Source organism: Lonchura striata, chromosome 1, assembly GCF_046129695.1.
Source record: "Lonchura striata isolate bLonStr1 chromosome 1, bLonStr1.mat, whole genome shotgun sequence".
Classification (NCBI taxonomy): Eukaryota; Metazoa; Chordata; class Aves; order Passeriformes; family Estrildidae; genus Lonchura; species Lonchura striata.
Genome location: NC_134603.1, coordinates 102,438,821 through 102,459,688, shown reverse-complemented (window position 1 = coordinate 102,459,688; position 20,868 = coordinate 102,438,821). Strand labels below are relative to the sequence as shown.

The window sequence follows — 20,868 nt, the reverse complement described above, 5'->3', positions numbered from 1 at the left end:
GAAAAGAGATTTGACATTTGGCAGAGTAATACTGTTTCTGATATGTTTCAGTGATGGTAATTTTCAACATTGCTGAAGCATATAATATAATTCTATTTTTCTCAAAGTGGAAACAAAGTTTATTAAAACTTAGTACTGAGAGCTTCATGTTCAGCTGATATCAATAATTGTTCATACGTATTGCGGAAAATGCGGTGTACTGCTTATCACTTTTAATAGTTTCTTAAGCAATCCTAAAAATTCTCAAAAAATTCTTTTTATGGCATATTCTTTTCTTCCAGTTCTTCAACTTCCTCAGCAAAAACTCCATATCTTTGGAAGGGTTTTATTCTGGGTTGTTTTTAAATGAAACACCTATGCCTACCAGGTGAATTAGATAGGAGAAGAAGATAAAGCCTCCCTGAATCTCTCAGAATTCATATAATTCAAAACCATCCCATTATAAAATAGTTTTCAAGAAATTCACAGATCTCTTTCCTTGCCTTGTGTTTTCACACACTCTTGAAATGTTATATTTCCTTGCTGTATGTTTTGACATTTTTGTACAGATGTGAACAAGAAGACATTGAGTTAAAGCACAACTCCACCTTAAAGAAGTTAATAAGAGAGTTCAATACTCAGCTCGCTCAAAAAGAGAGAGAATTTGAAACAGCAGTAAAAGAGACAATCAGTAAGTGCAATATTAATATAACTGCAATCAGTAAAATATTCAGAGAACTAAATCTTCAGTTATTGTTGTTTTGGGTGAGCAATTTTACCTTTTACTGTGGTAAACACAACATGTGTTTTATGAATGTCTAGAGAACTTAGGGGAAGAGCTTGTCTTGCTCAGGAAATAACTTAAATATTAATTGTGGTAAAATTAGGAAAATGCATATATAGCTATTTTGCAGGACGGATCTTTGATCTAGCACTCTTTACATCTGTCATGGCAAGAGTTGTCCATGATAGCCATAGGTACCTATCTTTTATCTCTATCACCTGGAGAGAGACTTACATTTTAGAGAAACTTAGATACATCTGAGAATCAGAATTGTGTTTTCTTAGCTGCATCTTGCAGACTTCATTCACTAACCACTAACAGGTACCAACTGGATATGATGTCTGATTGTAACACAATGTGATTATAACTAGAGTACAACATATTTCATCTTCTTGGTCTTGCCACTGTAGTGTAACTTGGAGATTAGAAAAGTGAGAAAAAGGTGTGGTTTGATTCCAGTTATTAGAAGTACACCTACAGGTGAGGAGTTTCTGAAGATTGCAAAAGTTTCAGTCACATCTCTAGATAGAATAGAATTAGTTAATAAATATTGGTTGTCATCTTCTAGAAACTAGTTCCAGCACCAGCTAGAAAAAATTGCTCCAGATACCAAACTGCAGGCAACAAATTTTGTACATGTTAGGATCAAGGGCCATAATAGTAACTGAAAGTGTGGAAAAATGAATTTTCCTGGCAAGTTTTCCTTATAGTTACTTTAAAGCATTTTTTAAGTGTAGTAAATACTACACTTACTTTTCCAGAGAATATTCTGTATCATAATTTGTACTCCTGAGATTTTTGAATAGAAAAAAATTTCCATCCTCAGTTCTGGACTTGTTATCAGTTATGATGTAATTAAAAAAAAAAAAAAGCCAAAAACCCAATCCACGTGTTTTTAATACTGCCTAATTTTTTTTTTTTTTTTTTTTGTAGGTAAAGCCCAGGAGGTAGAAAACGAACTGATAGAAAATCATCACATAGAGACAACACAGTTGCATAAAAAAATTGTTGAAAAAGATGATGATCTAAAAAGAACTGTGAAAAGATATGAAGAAATCCTTGAGGTACCTTTTTGAAAAGTGTTATGAATACATAAATTTCCAAATTAGTCTTTTTTGATTGCATATCTAGATAGAAAAATTGTAGTTCTTTCTAGTAAAGATCTTACTGCTTGAATTATACTTGATATGTCTGGTGACCTAGCTTTCAATTCAAAGATTTATTTCTGTAATTTATGGTCATAAAAGAACATCAGAAATTAAGCCCTAACTTTGACCATTCAGTAAAAATTAGATGGCCAAGTCCTTACATCCTTGAGCAATTTGTGTGCCAGACTGGAATGAGAAAACTGAGTGACATTTAAGCTTTTACTAGAATTGTGGTGGTGGTGGTGTATTGTTTTTTATAAGTAGAGTGTTTATGGGGCAATCTCAGTCTCTGTCTCCTTCCTCTGATGCCCTGCTTAGATTAGTGCCATAGTCCTTAAAGTAAGGTTCTGTTCCATGCAGGGTGCAACGTGTTTGCATAGTTTTTATACTAGTAAATTTTTTTTTTTTTTGCTTGTAATGAACAGCTTTTCTGCATGATATTTGCAGATAGACATACTTTTCCTCTAGCAGTATTTCAACCAGAAGTTACCAGCTAATTTCAATTTAAGTATATATCTCCAAGGTTGCCTCCTATTTTAGCCAAGTAAATTTTCCCAGTCCTGTCTGTACATGTTGGAAACATTAAATGGTTTCAGCACTAGACTGTACATCATATGGGAATGGAGGCTTTAACCTTGTTAATCTTAGTCTTCTTTGCACAAATAGTGTAATAAAAGAGACTATTCCATGAATACAGCCAGTAGTAATAGATATAAGTGGACTGTTTGTGATCAGTTACCAGTCCAAAGATCTATGCACTTAACATTACTGAGTGCTTCATACTAAAAATTTCAAACATGTAAGCAGACTGGTATGTTTCACTCTGATTTTTGAAGTTCTAGCAGGATGAATAGCATTAGCAGGGTTTTACATTTAGAGTCCCCTTCTTTTGTTTCCTAATTTAGAAAAATTGATTGATATTAAAAAAACAAGGTTGTTTTTTGGGGGGGGCTATGGGGGGGCTTTTTGTTTTTGTGGTTTTTTTGGGGTTTTTTTTGTGTGTATATGTGGTTGTTTGTTGGTGTTTTTTTTTTTTTTTTTTGTTTTGTAGGGGTTTTTTCATAATATGGGTCTAAATTCTGCATTTCTGGAAGATTTAAATTTTTCTGACCTCAGTGTGTAGTGTGTTGCCATTCAGGTCTTTACTTTATGGGCCCAGATAGGTGTGTGATTTCGAATCATACAGGTGGAATTCCTCTGTGTTTTCTTCTCATTTCATCTTTAATGTCAGAAACAAGTGTGATGTAGTCATTGTACAATCTTGAGGGTTTAGGCTAATTTGACTTATATGACTTGCAGGACATGAACACTGTCTTTTTTTGCATCTCATTGATATTGGCAATGACAGTTAACCTGGAACTGAAATAAACTGTAGCTTGATGTTCTAAATTACAGAATACATGGGTATTCTGTATATCTGTCTTTCATAGGTATATGTGTGAGTTTTTTATTTCTGTTATTTTAGGGGATTAAAAAAAAATTAGAGTGTTTTTTTCCCTGAAAGAAGTATTGTAAGCATCTCAAGAGTTGAGAAATAGTTATGTTAATTTGATGTGTATCATGTTCACTGGCATCTCTAATAGAAATAGGAACATATGCATCACCAGATTTAGCCTAAAGTTACCAGTTATCACCTCACTTATACTTGACTTGGCTAAACAAATTTCATAAATTTAATATTGATAATTAAAATATTGATAAATTTCATATTGTGCAGAGGAGTTTGTCTCAAATGGTAAGAAGATGAAGCAAAAATAAAGCCAATTGCGAGAATGAATCTTGTTCATATAACTTTGTTGCTCTGTTGCATTTTAAACGTGGTTTATGCTAAAAATTCTCTAACTTGGTTTATTTATCCTTAAAGACAAGCAAGAATCATTCCATCTATTAAACTTAACATGATTTGCTTGTGAAGTGCTCCACTTCTACTTCATGTGTTTTATTTTATGAAAACTTATATATAAGATTTCATGAAAGTCTCCCTAATTAAAGTATTTTTAGATCGGCATAGACTCTAATTAGTGAGCTGAGTATTTTTTCTTCAACTAAATTATATCATTAGAGAAAAATTGAACACTGTTTTCCAACTAGTTTATTTTAAGTCTAACTATGAGCTAAAAATAAAATACCTAACTTCCGTTATGTGTCATTTGTTGTAATGCCTTCCATGAGAGTACAGGATAGGCTTTCTGATTAAGATTTGGGAAACTATAACTTTTTTGAAGTCTTGGTCTATAACTGTAATTAAATCCAAACAGCATGTTGTTTATTTTCAGAGTATGCCATATGCTATATAGAACAATAAGTTCTTACTGTAAATGCAGATCAGAAGCATTTTGGAACCCCACTTGATCACTAATAATTTTAAATTAAAAATAATAATCTCTCTTCAAGGGTTTATCCAAATATTTGCTCACAGGTATGTCCCTTTTACAAAAGTGTCATTCATCATTTTGAGTTTAATTTATTTTCAGCCTTTCAACTACCGTTTATAACTAAGAATGAAGTGTATTCAATGTGGTTTATTAAATGAAACAGTTGTTTTCAAATTGTAAAATTTTAAATTCTTAGTGGACCAAAAAAATTTAAAAATCTGCAAAAACCAAAACAACAACCATCCTTATCCCTTAATATGCCAGATATTGAGAAATTTTAAACTGGATAGTATTAAAAAAAAAAAAAGGTTTTTTAGAAATTGTTAATTACTGATGCACTTCTGAGGGCATAGATAAATCATGGGAGTGAATAGAGGCTAACACTGTTTGGAGGTCATGATGTTTGAGCAAGGTTTTCCTTGAACATGGATATTTTTTAAACTTTGAGGCTGTAAAAATTGCTCAGATACTGCATAGTGTTGCTCAAATACTGCATCATACCCATTATTTGTGGGTAGATTTGCTTAATTTCTTGTTGATGATGCAATCTGGACTGAGGGGCTGCATGGGAAGGTGTTTCATTCATAACTCATGTGCAAGGAACACCTTAAAAATTGTTCTTAGAGGGAAGTAATTATTTTATTAGTAATGGAATACCCTAAGTCTTTTAAGCCAAGATCAGCGTTCTAGTCCTACACTTACTTTTCCAGAAAATATTCTGTATCATTATAATTTGTACTCCTGAGATTTTTGAATAGAACAAATTTTCCATCAGCAGTTCTGGACTTGTTATCAATTAATTAATTTTACTAATTTGACTTGAAGTACTACTGTGTTAGTAGAGCCATCAACTGACTGACTGCCGTGTACAGTTAGCATGAGAAAAACTAGAGTTTTAGTTTTGTTCAGCAACAGAGATATGCACTAGAAATTGGAGTGTTGTTTTATAAGGTCCCTGACATATTCTCTCATAAAAGGACCAGAGGGGACACAATTTTAAAAAATACTTGTTTTTGCAAAGTGCCATGTAGATGGATTAACTTCCTAGGATTTAGGTAATGGTATTTTCTCCTATACAGGAAGAGTTAATTTCCTCTCTACCATTCTTGTTACTGCTTCTTTCCTCTACACTGAATACTGCCTTCAAAACCCTTGAGAACAGGAAATTGTTGGTCATTGTTTTGGAAAATGTGCTTAAAACTGCTTTCATAGCATCTTTGTGAGAGTGGCTGAGGAAAGGATTTAGGTCCTTGTCACTTCCATAATATAGGAATTAATTCTGTGTTGTCATCTACCCCTTCCATGAAGGTCATGACCATCATGCACTTACTGGATTATACTTGAATGCTGTTTTAGTGCCCAAGAGAAACAGGCCTTTTATGGAATTAAAAAAAATGTAGCTGTAATTCTAGCTATGTAATCTTTCTTGTTGAAAGCTACAAAATCATGTTAAGCACCAGTTCTTTTTCTTGGTCTTTTCTCTAGGAGTCTGGTGTAACTAGCTTTTACACAAATATCAAGCATATTTTTTTCTGTGTATAGTATAACGTTTATTGATTGCTTTATGTCCACCATAGTTAAGTTTTGAGTAGTTAAATGATTAATTGTATAAGTAATTTTTGCCTGTGTTTTGAAGTCCCGTGAAGAAGAGATGACAGCAAAAGTTCATGAGTTGCAGGCACAGCTGGAAGACTTGCAGAAGGAATACAAACAAAGGATTGCTGAAGAAGAACATTGCAACAGTGAAAAAGTGAGTTGGCACTGACATTTGTTTTTATATCTCTAAGTGTGAAATTTTTGGTCCATGGGAAATTCTGTAGTGTATTCGTAATTGGACTTTATTTATGTATCTGGTCTTCACTTTCACATACAAAATGAATCTCTTTAGAATCTGCAATATTTGGTACTACCTTTTTAATTGGTATGTTGAAAAGTTCAGTTCTGTTGTTATTATTAAAGTGGGGTTTTTTTATCCTCTGCATGTGTTTATGTTGGTTTTACTGGAAGCTCTTTAGAAGGAAAGAAGATCCCATTAAGTCATTTTTAGAGTGATTTTTTAAAAAATTAGCATTTCAGAGGTGTCTGAAGTAGTGCCTTGAATATATCAATTATGGACAGAGAGGCCTTCATTGAAAGAAGACTGCCTTCATTCTTTTGGCTTTCTGAGATTACATTTTAATTTGAGGAATTCTTTGGTGAAAATACTACTAACTGTTATTGTTCTGAGGAGAGAAGAAGTGTACGAGTTGTTGAGTCATTGATGAGAATTCATACTGACCTTACTTTTCAATTTTTTCATTTTTACAACAGGTAGCCCTGGGGAGAGTAAATTTATATATTTGACATTAGAACCTGAAAGTACAAATTATCTCACTGTCCTAGTGTTTGTTACTTCAGCTTTGCACTTGCGTACAAAACCCTTTATATTACTTTTCTATGGTTTGAGTTGTTTTCATAACAGGAAAAGCAGAAATCTAAGACTGCCTTGTATTCTTAATTAACCCTTGTTCACCTACTGATAGTCTTACATAATCTTATTATCTAGAGGAAGATTCTTAAAGAGACTCCTGACTTCTAAAACATGATTATGAAAAGTCTGAAGAGTACTTTTTCTTTAGGACTTCTTTGTTAACTGTTTTACTCCTAGTTTGTTATAGCAGTCTGCTATAAATATAGGCAGTCATTAAGTATTGTATTATACATGCATCTTCTGGATTACTAATATGATAGTTATAGCAAATTTATATACTGGCAATGGTATTTCATGTATTCAGCTCAGAAGCAATGCATCCCAAAAAGGAGTAAATCAAACAAAAATTCCAAAAGGCCACCTTGGATGAATAAGGACCTGCTGCGCAAACTCAGAGTAAAAAAAAAAACCCAGAAACTTTTAGGAAGTGGAAACAAGGACAGGTGGCCTGAGAGTAATATGGGGAAATTGTACAGGAAGCTAGGGACAAAGTTAGGGAAGCCAAAGCCCAGTTAGAATTGTTGTAGCCAGGGAAATTAAGGCAAACAGGAAGGGCTTCTATGCATATGTTGCAAACAAAAGAAAGACTAGGGATGATGCAGGCCCTTTTTGGAAGAAAATGGGAATCCTGGCTACCCTGGGCAAAGAGGAGGCTGGGGTTCTCAACAACTTCTGTGCCTCTGTCTTCAATGTCAAGTGCTTCAGCCACGCCACCCAAGTCAAGAAAGGCAGATGCAGGGACTGGGAGAATGAAGACCCTGAGCCCACTTGTCATGGTTTGACACTGGCCAAATGCAAGGCAGACATTAAAGCTGCTCACTCATCCTCCCCTGCCACAGCTGGTCATAGGAGAAGAAATTTTTAGTGGAGGCTTCATGAGTTGAGGTGAGGACCAAGGAGAAAACACTCCAAGGGCGAAACAGGTTCAACTTAGATTTACAAAGTGAATTTATTACTAACAAAATCAGAAGAGGATAATGAGAAGTAAAATAAGCCCTTAAAAACACCAAAACCACCTTTTCTTCCCCTAGCCCCTCCCTCCTTCCCAACAACAGCACAGGGAGAAGGGACGAGGGTTTTGGTTAATTGATCCCTGAAGTTTTCTTCTGCTGCTCAGGGAGAGGAGTCCATTCCTGCTCTCTGTGAGGTCCCTTCCCATGGGAGACAGATCTCTGTGAACTTCTCCAACCTGGTACCAATCTCATGAGCAGCATGCTGTTCTCCCAAAACTGCTGCAATGTGAAACCCTCCCATGAGCAGTCTTCCCAAAAGGACCTACTGCTGTGGTGTAGGTCACTTTCCCACAGGGTGCAGTCCTCCAAGGACAGGGTGCTCCAGCCTGGAAGCAGGAGCCTCCCTCTCTCCACAGTGTCTCCCACTGGATCACAGCCTCCTCCAGGGCATCTACTCACTCCAGTGTGAGCATCTCCCCCATAGGGTGCAGGTAGATCTCTACATCTCCCATGGACTTCCACGGGCTGCAGAGCACAGCTGCTTCACCATGGTCTCACCACAGCCTGCAGAGGAATCCTGGCTCTGGCACCTCGAGCACCTCCTGCTCCTCCTTTTTCACTGACCTTGGTGTCTCCCTGTTGTTTCCCTCACATGTTCTCACCTCCTCCTCTTCTCCGGCTGGAATTAAAATGCACTACCCCTTTGCTTTGATTTTTTAAATATGTTATCATAGAGGCATTACCATTATCTCTAATTGGCCCAGCCTTGGCATGTCCATCTTCAAAGCCATCAGGGATTGGCTCTGCTGGACATGGTAGAAACTTCCAGCAGCTTCTCAGAGAAGCCACCTCTGTAGCCACCACCACTATCAAAATCCAGGCCGAGTAAAACCAACACATCACTGTAGGATAAAATCAGGTTCAAGACCATCTAAATAACCTGAATATGCACAAATCCATGGGACCCAAAGAGGTTCATGTGTGGGTCCTGAGGGAGCTAGAGATTAAGTTGCTGAGCCACTGTCCATCATTTTTTGAAACATTGTGTCAGTTGGGCAAGTCCCTGATGACTGGAAAAAGGGAAATATAACCCGCATTTTTAAAAAGGGAAAACTAGAGTATCAGTGAAACTACAAACCAATCAGTCTCACCTCTGTGCTAGGCAAGATCATAGAGCAGATTCTACTGGAAACAATGTAAAGGCACATAGGACAAAAAGAAAAAAGAGGTGACTGGTAACAGCCAAAATAGCCTTACAAGGGGGAGATTGCACCTAACAAATTTGGTGACCTTCTCTGATGGGCCTATAGCATTAGTGAACAGAGGCAGAGCAACCGACATTGTCTACCTGGACTTAATGCAAAGTGTACACACTTCTGTATGACATCCTTGTCTCCAAGTAATACAAAACAAAAGTAATATTGACCCTGAGATCAGCTGAGTTGGTTAAAGGCATGATGCTAATTATGCCAGAGTCTCAGGTTTAATCCCTTCATGGGCCATTCACTTTAAAAGTTGGACTCTGCTCCTTGTGGCTCCCTTCCAGCTTACAATAGTCTGTGATTCTGTGAGTACATACTAAGCCTACCTTAAAAAAAAATTCACACATGAATTACTTTATGTTGAAATACTTATACTGAAGCATTATTTTCTTTAGAGTTGAAACAGTGAAAGATAGACATTTCAGCGAAGACATTTTTCTGTACTTCTTAAACATCTTTGCAAGATGTAAAGCTCATGAAGGTCTTATCTGAAGCTATTTTCAGGTGTATGTTCACATTTCTAAATGTGACTTGAATAATTAAGGCAAAACGTAAAATATTCTGAATAGTATTAATTGTAGTTAGGGCATCCTGTGATGTATTTCATATTCATTCAGTTATTATTCATCTCCAGTATGCATTTCATGAAGATTTGGAAACACTAGGTTCTTGAAGTTGTATTTATGACGATTGTCTACAGAATCAAGTGAGATAAGTTAAATATTGGCTTTATATACTGTCAATACAAATAAGTTAAACTATTTATGAGACTAGTTGTTACTATTGGGTAATTTCAGTTTTTGTCATTCTCAATTACATACTGTATCAGAACTCGATTATTGATATTTCTTTCTCCAGTGCTTGATATAATCAGGATTTTCATACATTTTAATCTATATTTTTATTGTTTGTTACAGGTCACAATAACTGAACTAAAGGTAAGTCTTACATGTTACTGATTTTCCTTTCTAATACTTTTGTTGCAGAGCAGTTTTAAAGCTGAAATACTGCTTATAAGTTTGTGTGTGTTAAAAGGAGAAATAGATTTATTGCAAAGGTGTACCTATGATGTATTTTCAGCAATTTTCATATGTGACTGTCTTTTCAGGCACAACTTGCACAGAAGACAACACTAGTCAATGATTCAAAACTGAAGGAGCAGGAATTGAAAGAGCAGGTAAGGGTGACGTTGAATGAGTAAGAAGTATTCTTGTTTGGTACTCACTATTTGCAGTATTAAAACATTGGTTATTTTCAAGGGATGATGTGGTACATCTGTATACAAAGTACTATGAATATAATAGACAAAAAAATAGTTTTCACTCATACTTGCTCTCAGAAGATTTGTGTACTTTTCAAAGTATTCTTCTATCCCCTGAGAATAAAAAAACACATGCTTGTGATACTGGTTAGCAAAGGAATTGCACAGTGAGGAGGAACAGTGCACTTTATAAAATTCTAGAATTTTTTTTTCAAAACAAAACCTTTTTGATGTTTAAGTAAATTAAGTAATTTTTGTTGTTTGCTCTTTTATCTATTAAAAAGATATGCTTATATATAAAAATAGAAACATGAATATATAATATATGCATAACATCTGCTATATATATTTTTATGTGTATATACAGATATACAACATTGGGACAGCTTTTAATAAGACAGTTTCTAATGTTTTCCTTCCTTAAAAAGCAAATATATTTTGCTTTTATAAGATATTATATGGAAACTGTTTCAGTTATGCTTATTTTAGCTGCTGTTAGTTTTAACACCATTTATCATATCAACTGTTCTCTGTTTAGATCAATGTACTGGAAGACCAGCTGAAACATTATGAGAAAAATATGTATGTCACATCAGTTGGAACACCGTATAGAGGTAAGTACACAGTTTTTATCACAAATAAGCTTTTAGTTTGTTAGAAAGATACAGTTTGGTGTAGAAAATGAAACATCAGTCTTTTTAGAACACTTACATAATGCACTTATTACATCCTTGTTTTCTGTCTGTTATAATAGAGTTGGTGTATGATTTCAGATGAGCAAATCACACACAGTGTTTTGTTAGATGTTTTCTTTTTTATGTCAGCCAGTTAAAAGAGCTCTCTATTAGAATTCTTAAGCTCTCTGCAGTACAGGACCCAAGAGCATCCAGTAGACAGGGGCAGAGACGGGCACACCTACAGCAGGGCTCAGGTTGAGAAAGAAGGCTGAGCTGGGACATATCCCTTGGACCCTCGGCAGGAGATGTGGGGGTTCCAGGAGAGGCTGATCCCAGCCACCCAAGGCCTGTGAGCAGTCCCAGGACCCATGCAGAAGTAGACTTGAACTGCTCATGTACTGTCCTTTAGACACTGGTGGTTGGACACTTTGGAGATAGAGTAGGGGCTTACGGACCTTCTCTCTGGTTGTATGCTGTTCCTCTCAGGCTCCTTTAATGTAAGATAGAAAAATGCACAGGGAAATTAACACATATTGCTCACCTCCAAAAGATTTGCAGTTGTTTAGTTGAGGAGTATGTACTGCATGAGACAGAGGGCTCAAGCACTGAGCCTTGCTAACGTTAGAGATGTGGGGTTTTGCCATCCTGTGAAGACCCATCTTAGCTAGATGAACTCAGAAGACTTTCAAAAACCATGTCACACTTGCTTTTTTGCCAATTCGTGCAAATGGTCAAATTATCTCAGGATGATCTACATCTCTCATCCCCTCAGAAGGTCCATGCCTCCTTCCCTCAAGGTGACTGAGCCAATGATGAGAGATGGTTATTCAGTGCCTTCTACTAGTGCAGGGCTGGGAAGGAATGTAATCTGCATGTACTGGTAGGGAGAGAAGCATGAAGCGTACTTTAGCTGGAAGGGAGCAACATCAGTTTCATAGTCCAGTTGTGTGATCACTTCAGGGCTGATGAAAAGGTAAAGTATGTCTTTAAGGGCACTGTCCAAATGCCTCTTCAACACTGACAAACAGGCATCAACCACCTCTCCAAGAGGTCTATTCCAGAGTTCTTGCTAAAGAAATGTTTCCTCACATTAAGTCTGAACTCCCTGTGATAGATGAAGGTTTCAGCTGTTTTCCATGTGTCCTGGCACGGAGTATCAGGGAGAAGAGAGAGCAACCTGCCTATCAATGTCTCTTTAGGAAGCCATAGAGAGCACTGAGGTCACTCCTTAGCCTCCATCTCTCCAAATTAGACAAACCCAGACTCATCAGCTGCTTCTCAGAGGACATGCCTGTCAGCACCTTATCCAGTTGCAGAGGTACCCTCTGGGTGTATTCATGTACCTTCATATCCTTTTTAAATGGTGGGGCCCTGAACAGCATGCAGTACTCAAGGTGAGGCTGTGTCAGAGCTAAACAGGATGGGACAATCACCTCTTTTGACTGACTGATGATGCTGTGTTTGATGCACTTCAAGGTGAGGTTAGTCCTCTTGGCTGCCAAGGGCACATACACTGGTGACTCCTGTTACACCTCCTGCCACCCCCTTTCTGAAGGGCTGCAGTTACTCCGTCTAAGGTGCAGAATACAGCATTTGTTCTTGTTTGGTTTCATGCCATTAGTGAAACTTGGATTCAGATGAGTGACTCTTGGTATAAATATTCTCTTCTTTTTGTTTACACAGATGGAAACCTTCACCATAATGATGTTTCCCTGTTTGAGGAACCCACTGAGATTGAATACTTGAGGAAAGTGCTCTTTGAATATATGATGGGTCGTGAGACAAAGGTATGGAAATTTCTATATGCTGACAGATGATCCAGGTTAGAGTATAGTTTAACACCCTTGCCGTATGATGTGAAGTACCATGTGTTTGTGATTTGTTATATGCTGTTTATTTCTGACACAGAACTCAATAGGTTTTCACATTTTTTTCCCAAAGAGACATGATTTATAACTTCAAAAATTCATCAGCCTGCTAAGATGAGTGGTAGGTGGAGGGGATTTTCACATCTCTCATCACTGTAACTATCAAGACAAAATTCATTATGGTAGATACACTTTTATCAGCAAAAGTCTATTTGTCAGTCAAACTTGATGTAAAATGAAAGCTGGTATGCGGAATATTAGAAAAAGTGATATTTTGATGTAATCTTGACACAAACATGGTAAGTTACAGTTGGATTAAATAACAGTTTTTTAGTAGCTGTGTTACCAGCTGAAGATGTGAAATACCTGTTAAGTAGTTGCTTACAGATGTTTCATAGTATTCCCAAATCTGTATACCTTAGATGTTATTAAGTCACTCTTCAAACTAGTGAAAACCTGGACAGTAGGCTTCTTGATTTCATATGCTGAAATTATATGAAATTGATTTTTCCTTTCAGTCATTTCCTTTCAGTCATTAGATGTGTTTCTGGAGGACACCGAGCTTAGTGTCGGCTCTCTTCAGGATTATATAATATAACCATAAATCTATGGATATATCTTGAGAACTGCTTTCATCCTGCTACATGAACTGGAAAACTCTGACCAGTGATGATGTGAATGATAGAACTTTTTAAAACAGTTTTAAGTATGCTTGTAAACTATTACTGTGCTTTCACCACTGCTCCCAACACAGTTCCTAAGTTAAAATATCTTCATTGTAATTTATCTTCTCAGTACAGATATTCCTTTCTCTCAACTTTTTTGTTCCTGGACAAGAAGAGGCATTTTTTAAATCTAAATCTGTCTTGTAAGGTCATTTTGGTGGCCCTTCTCTATGCATGGTCCCCTTTACTAGTGCAAATATGTATCCCTTGTCTCAAAGGTGATTCAGTAGTGGAATTGTTGATATTTCTGGACATGCTTCCTCTTTTTGAACAGAGTTCAAAAGAATCTGGCTATATTGCCAGTTATGCATCCTAGTAAATGATACTGGAATGCAATCAAGACATTAATGAATGCACCAGTTCATCTACAGTATTGGAGACATAAGAGAAATGTGGAGGTTGATATGGATCTAAGAGTCAAGAATTGGTGTAATGACTTGTAATGTGGGTACTTACCACATTCTTCATAAACTCCTTTACCAAGGTTTGTATGTGTATTTACTGTCTTGCCTTCCAGTCCAACTTTATTATTTGTCTCTTGCTTGGCAGGATATCTGCAACAAGATTGACAGATTGCTTTTTCTAGGCATGCATTTTATCTAGTATGCTGTCTTATTAATGGACTCTGTAATTTGAGCATAGATGCCACAGAACTTACATCACACTACAGTAGCTGAAGTTTGTGACCATGTGCAAACATTGTTTTCATACAATTCACTTTATTTACAGTGTGAAACAAATAGTTATATCTTACTGATTTCACTGTTTTCCATTGACATTAATAAAGTAGTGGATGTGGAGTTATATATGGATAACCTCTATCTCTTTAGACAATGGCCAAGGTTATAACAACAGTGCTGAAGTTCCCAGCAGATCAGACTCAGAAGATACTAGAACGAGAAGATGCTCGAGCAGTGGTAAGTTATGTAAGTAAATCAAGTTTATGCAAGAGGATTAGATTTCAAGAATAAAGAATTAGAAACTTTTTATGTCTTCTTTCTGTGTCCACATTCAAGTGGACTCCTTTTCTCCCTCCTTCCCTCTTCTTCAGTGGAATATCAAATTCCAGCTCTAGGTTTGAGTTTATAGCAAGGGTGAGGAAAAAAACAAGCATATTTTCTTTACTTTTATTTTTCCTCGGTTAAGACAGATTTCTGATAGCAATGAGTACAATAGGACCAAAGCAAGTTCAAGCATCATTACTATTCTGTAGATAAATTTTCTAAACTAAAAAAGTAATTTGATATATTTTATATATATATATATATATATATATATATATATATATATATGTATATATATATATATATATATATATATATATATATATATATATATATAAACATATATAAAATTAGCGCTTCTTAAATTTAGAAGTTTTTGTGGAGTCATACCTGTTTTTATGAAAAATATATCAAGAAACATTTCCAGCCCTGGGATAAAATTTCTGGCAAAAGCTACAGGCATTTTGCTTGTAGAATACAAAATTTATTATCTCAGTCACCTGAGATATGTGTTTGAAGTGAGATTTGTACAATTTATCTTAAGTGGGTATCCTAACAAGACTGGGGTTTTGATTAGGTTTTGGGGTTTTTTGTGTGAGCCTGCTTTATTTTTGTATTGAAAAAACACCAAAAAAAGTTAATTCACTTTGGGCCAGGACAGGTCAAAAATAAGAGTCGTCAACAGTTTGGTTTTTATTTTTTTTCCCCAGTTTTTTTTTTTTAATGTATTTAGTATTTACCAGTTGACCTATTTACTAGAAAGGTGAAATTGGCTTTGAGAAGCAGATGCAAAAGGAGGTAAGATTATATGAGCACAAGCATTTCTTTGGTATTACTTTTACTGTTTTATGTATAGGAGCTACTTTTAATTAAAATAAAAACTGCCATAATAGTATCCTCTATATTGTATCTGGAATCAACACTGTGATTCCTCTCTTTATTGGTCATCTTAGTGAAATATTTAGGAATATAAGTGAGAGGAAGAATTGCATTCTGTTTCTCTCACTGACCTTGCATATGTAATTATTTCATGCTTGCAAATACAGAATAAAATAAAAATATTAATAATTTCATTTCAATTATAGATATATTAAAGTCATATTGATTCACTGAAAAAAACTTTTAAAGTATTTTCATCTTGCAGTATCACATCTGAGGAAAGTCCTAAATACTTCAGCATTTTCCTGTACAATTAGTTTGTTTGACAGCCTTGCAATCTTAAATATTTTAAATACTTTTAGAAGATAAAAATATTGATTATACTGCAGCTCCAGTAAGTATCATGTATCCCAAGCATGATTTTCTCTCTCTGACATTAAAATAGAAAGCTGAGACCTTTTTGTTTTGTTTTGGTAAGCCAGAGTAATATTTAGGAAAGATTTTGAGAACAGAGAGATGGGCCTCGTTTTGCAGCCACTTCAGCTTTTTGATACTTAAACCTGCTCTTCCTACAATAGACATTCACAACTTCTGATACAAAATAAAAATTTAACTTGAATGCATCCAACAAATTTTCATCCTTGGTATTAAATTTTGTCTAAAATACACAGTGAGTTTTTTTTGCAGGCTACAAGTGCTTTGATTTGTTAATAATATCTTCGTTCAAAGAGCTCTTGGGTTTTACATAGCAGTCCCTTCTTGGCTCATATCTAGCCTATGAATTTTCTCCTTTGCAAATCCACAAAGAGATTAAATTAGACATCTAATGGAAACTCAAATATTAGGGCATATTATGAAGGAAGAAGTTTTTTTTACTTCACTTTCAATGTTATATGTTTGTTTGCTGAAGCACAAATTATTCTGGGGATAAGTCTTCCATAATTCTGTTTAGAACTAAAAATTTGGAGATGTCTTTATAAATTATTTTGTCAAGAAATATGCTTGGTTTCTTTTGGTTTCTATTTATTAAACTGACATGGCACTAGTGTTTCTCCACACTTAATATTGGACTGATGCGGTATATGAAAATATCCAATGTTTAGCTCTCAGGAGTAATGAAGTTTTGAACTACAGCATAAATGTGTATTTTAACATAGAGCTTTTAGTTTATTGCTAAAACATCTGTAAGTAATTTTGGTTGTAAATTATTAACTTACTATGCTACCAGAGTAAGTGTGTGGTACTAAGTATCTGTGAATAATTTTATACCCTCTTAGTGGGCATATATTTAACAAGTTTCTGAAAACTTGTAGCAGTTCCTGGTTAACATATGCTAGATCAATATAATCTTCAGTAATCTGTTTTTTACTATGTTGTTGTTGTGATCTAACTGCAGCAATCTCATCCATAGATGTCCACAGAGTTCTTATTTGTTAACACTTCATAACACTATCCATCAAATAGTCCAATAAGCTCTTTTCTTCCTGGCTTTGTAGTTTGCCTCACCTCGCAGTGGTATCTTTTGAATATGCCACCAGTCTGTGCTTAGCTAGCATGTGGGTGAGTGAAGTCTAATACATTCTTGTTTTATTAAATTGAAATCTGTATCATGCAATTAATGATTCTTCTGCTTTATTTTCTTGTCTGCTTTCCATTAAAGAGCAAATTTTGGTTGTATATGCATATGATAATTTTTTTCCTCTTAATCATGTTTTGCTTTACAAAGCTGAGTTTGAAAATGGTAAATACTGATTCAAAACTGATCTTTTTGAGTGACCCTAACCCTAAGCATAACTTCAAATGTTGATTGAACCACAAAAATCTCAATTGTAGAAATAAAAATCAGATTTTAAATTAATTAATATGTAATATTGAATTTTATTGCACTTGGGTTTGTTTTGTATTTATTTGTTTTCTAAGTTCCTTTTTTGAATAGGCAGACAAATCAGATTTGTGGGACACATGCTGTACTGCTGGAAATTAATTTTTACATCTTGTAAATACGAAAATGCATTATCTTTTAAAAGATTGATGAATATTCTCTGCAGAGGGATTAGGATATGATTACATTTAAACATCAGTACCTTTCTGAATCATAGCTTTGGTTTGATATCAAGCAATGCTAAAGCAGAGATATGACAGAACAATTAGAGGAGCTTTATGCTCTCAATTTGTGTCTTCAAGTTTTGTTAAGCTACTTCAATTATGAATCTGCATTGCTAGTTGTAGCTTTGCAAGAACAGAACAGATGATGTAGGCATGAAAGTGCAGGTTGCATCCGACTAGCCTAGCTAGACAAGCAACACATATGCAGTATCTGGTTGACAGAGGACTGGGCTATGGAAGTACACATGAAAAAACTTTCTTCACTGGCTGATAAAGATTATTATTTGAATCACTAGTGGTGTATATGTATGATATTTAATAAACTCTGCAGATTAATTTTATAGGATATGGTCAGTTTAACTTTTTTTTCCCCCTTTGCAACTGGAAAGCTTTGCACAGTTGCTAGGAATTGATTCAGTGCATGTGAAGCAGTTGCTATCTTCTGGCTGAAATGCATTTGTTGGCCTAATGCATCACTGCCAGAGCAAAATTAATTAACTTAGGCTATTGGCATTTACCATTTACCACAGTGCAGTTGACAGGTTATCGTCCTCTCCTGCTGTCATGCAAACACAGCCTTCAACACAAAATAATAACCTCTTTAAAAGGAAAAAAAATTATTTCTCTAACAGTCATGGTTTCTACTTTGTGTTTTTTCCATCTTTGAATAAAGTAATGAATGCACTTTATTGCACTTAAAATGCAATAGAGTTTGGACTGTTTGCCAGCAGCCTTCATCAGTTCTGACAAAATCAGCCACTGTTTTCTCTATCCCTTTGTTGAAAAGAATTGAATTGTAAATACTGATGGAACAAAGCCATTTACAACACTATTGCAGAACAGGTTGCAGAAGATATGTTTGAAACTTACATTCTTGTCATGCTGTCTATAATGCTGGTGTAAAAAAATTCTGGTGTTCTGAGCTGCCTTTGAAGCATATCACAGAAAGGCTTGTTGATATTGACCTTAATGTCAGAAATTATTGGTTACACTTTCATAACATCAGCTGATGTATATGTAAACTGTTCAGACTTCATTATTAGATTGTAATTGCCTGCTTCATCTCAAGTATTCTTGTCACATATTCTTGCAGGTATATAACTTAGAAATTAAGGGGGATGCTGATTTCATTGTGAAGGTAATTGATATTTTCCTGTAGAGGAGGCTATGTGCTAGGTCCAAAATTCTGCATCATCATTTCACTTTTGATGATAAGCCTTATGCAAGAGAGTCCAAATTTGTTTTCCTTTGGATTAATATACAGTGATGTGGTAGACTATTTCCAGTGAGACTGCTGACTGTTTTGCTACACTTTGTTTTTATCAGTTTCTCAACTGTTCTGCAGATACTTGAATGGAGTTGCTTGTTCAAATAATTTGGCAGTTTAACTTATTTGAAATTCTTCTGTCTCATAATTGTATTAATAAATAATGCAATTATTTTAATATTAAGAGCTTCTAAGTTGTTTTTAATAATGTAACATTTGATAATTTCTTTTAAATTTCCTTTCTTCTAGTTCTGGCTACGACCATCCTGAAGATTTTGTCATGAGAATGTCTCATGACATGGCTGCTTACAAATAAGTTTATATCTCTTGTTGCCCCTTGAGAAGGGACAAGAAAAAAAGCTGTAATTCAAGGTCACAAACAGAATAGCAAGAACCAAAACTCAGCACCACCTTTGGACTGTGAATATAATCAACTGCCTCGGCAGAAATGCTAATCAGGGGTTATTTGGTTATTTCTCTTCTATTGAATACGGTCTTCTATTTTGTGTTAAAGGTTATTTTTTTAAAGGAAAGAAAAGATTTTATCCTAGGAAAGAATTGCCTGCTACTGTATCTCTATTCAGGTTTTACTGGGTGTTTTCTAAAATTGAAATAAATGATTTGTTTCTTCTATTTATTTTTTTTATTTTTGATTGAATTGTGCAATACATATTGGATGGATAGCAACTGAGGTGATTTTTTTCTGATGAACTAAACACTCTTATTGACTATTCTTTCCTGATGTGATCTTGATTGTTTGGTAGAGGGTCACTTCTATATGCTTTTGCCTACAATAAATCCAAATTGCAGTACCTCGTTTGTTTACTCCTAGCTTTTGTACTTATATTTTCTGAAGAAAAAGGTGTGTTCCTGTAAATTGTAAATAGTTGCTACATAACTGTATCATACGCTGATCTGTAACTGTTGACAGCACTAATATGAATAGAGCTGAGAAGAAATAAAGTTTATTTACTGTATAATTTTGGAACAACTTTGGTATGATTTTTCTTTTAAAGGAAACACCAGTTTTGTTCTTAACTCCTGTTGGACACATTGTTAGCTGAGATATTTCCAGGCTGAAATCACTCTCATAAGAACAACTATCGAAGTACATTAAATTGTAAGTCAGTGTATACATTCAAGTTTCCAAGGGGTCACAACCTGCAAAACAAATATATGGTGGGCTGAAAAGCTAGCATGGGAATGTAGCAAATAGAGAGGCTTGATTTGTAAAAGTTCTAAATTATCATAGAATTGCAGTCTGGTTTGGGTTTGAAGGGATCTTGGAAGATCATCTAGTTCCAACCCCCCTGCCATGGGCAGGGATACCTTTTACTACACCAGGTTGCTCAGAGTCCTCTCCAGCCTGGCCTTGGACACTTCTAGGGCTGGGACATGTACAACTTCTGGGCAACCTGTTCCAGTGCCTCACCATGCTCACAGTAAAGAGTTACTTCCTAACAGCTAATCTGAATTTCTCCTCTTACGGTTTAGAACCATTCCCCTTTGTTCTGTTATTATATACCTGTGTCAAACTTGTTCTGAAAGGCTGCAGTGAGGTCATCTTGGAGCCTTATCTTCTCCACACAAACAACCTCAACTCTCTCAGCCTGACTTCATAGTAGAGCTGCTCTGGACCCACTCCAACATGTCCATGTTTTTTCTTGTGCTGAGGACCCCAGACCTGGGCACAGCACTGCAGTTGGGGTCTTCATGAGAGTAGAAGGGGACAATCACCTACCTTGACTTGTTGCAAATCCTCTTTTGCTGCAGTGTAGGATACCATTTGCGTTCTGGGCTGTGAGTGCACATTGCCAGGTCATGACCAGCTTTTCATTAACCAGCACCCCCAGGTTGTTCTCCAGAGGACTGTTCTCAATGATTTCTTCTCCCAGTGTTCTTATGGTCTGGACTCATTGAAGTTGCTCCAGAACAAAGTTGTAGAACTTTGCACTTAGACTTGTTAAATCTCATGAAGTTCTTATGGGCCCGCTTTTCAGGTTTGTCCAGGTGCCCTTGAATGGCATCCCTTCCTTGTGCCAACTCAGCTTTATGTCATCTTCAAACTTGCTGAGGACCTGTGTCACTGATAAAGATGTTAAAGAGCACC

General features: G+C 35.6%; 1 protein-coding gene across 6 annotated transcripts in view; it reads left to right on the top strand.

The window, feature by feature from the left end:
- Positions 1-19,738, top strand: part of GOLGA4 (golgin A4) — a 71,641-nt gene extending 51,903 nt beyond the window's left edge. For 2 of the 6 annotated variants that reach the window (XM_077786184.1, XM_077786166.1), the window contains 9 exons: positions 549-670; positions 1,697-1,827; positions 5,923-6,036; positions 9,889-9,909; positions 10,080-10,148; positions 10,771-10,846; positions 12,593-12,696; positions 14,333-14,428; positions 16,882-19,738. In XM_077786184.1, the coding sequence (XP_077642310.1) occupies positions 549-670; positions 1,697-1,827; positions 5,923-6,036; positions 9,889-9,909; positions 10,080-10,148; positions 10,771-10,846; positions 12,593-12,696; positions 14,333-14,428; positions 16,882-16,911 (763 nt within the window). In that variant the 3' untranslated portion in view covers positions 16,912-19,738. The remainder of the gene's footprint in view (positions 1-548; positions 671-1,696; positions 1,828-5,922; positions 6,037-9,888; positions 9,910-10,079; positions 10,149-10,770; positions 10,847-12,592; positions 12,697-14,332; positions 14,429-16,881) is intronic. The other 4 variants (XM_077786173.1, XM_077786168.1, XM_077786181.1 and 1 more) reach the window with 4 other exon arrangements.
- The last annotated feature ends 1,130 nt before the right edge of the window (positions 19,739-20,868 follow it).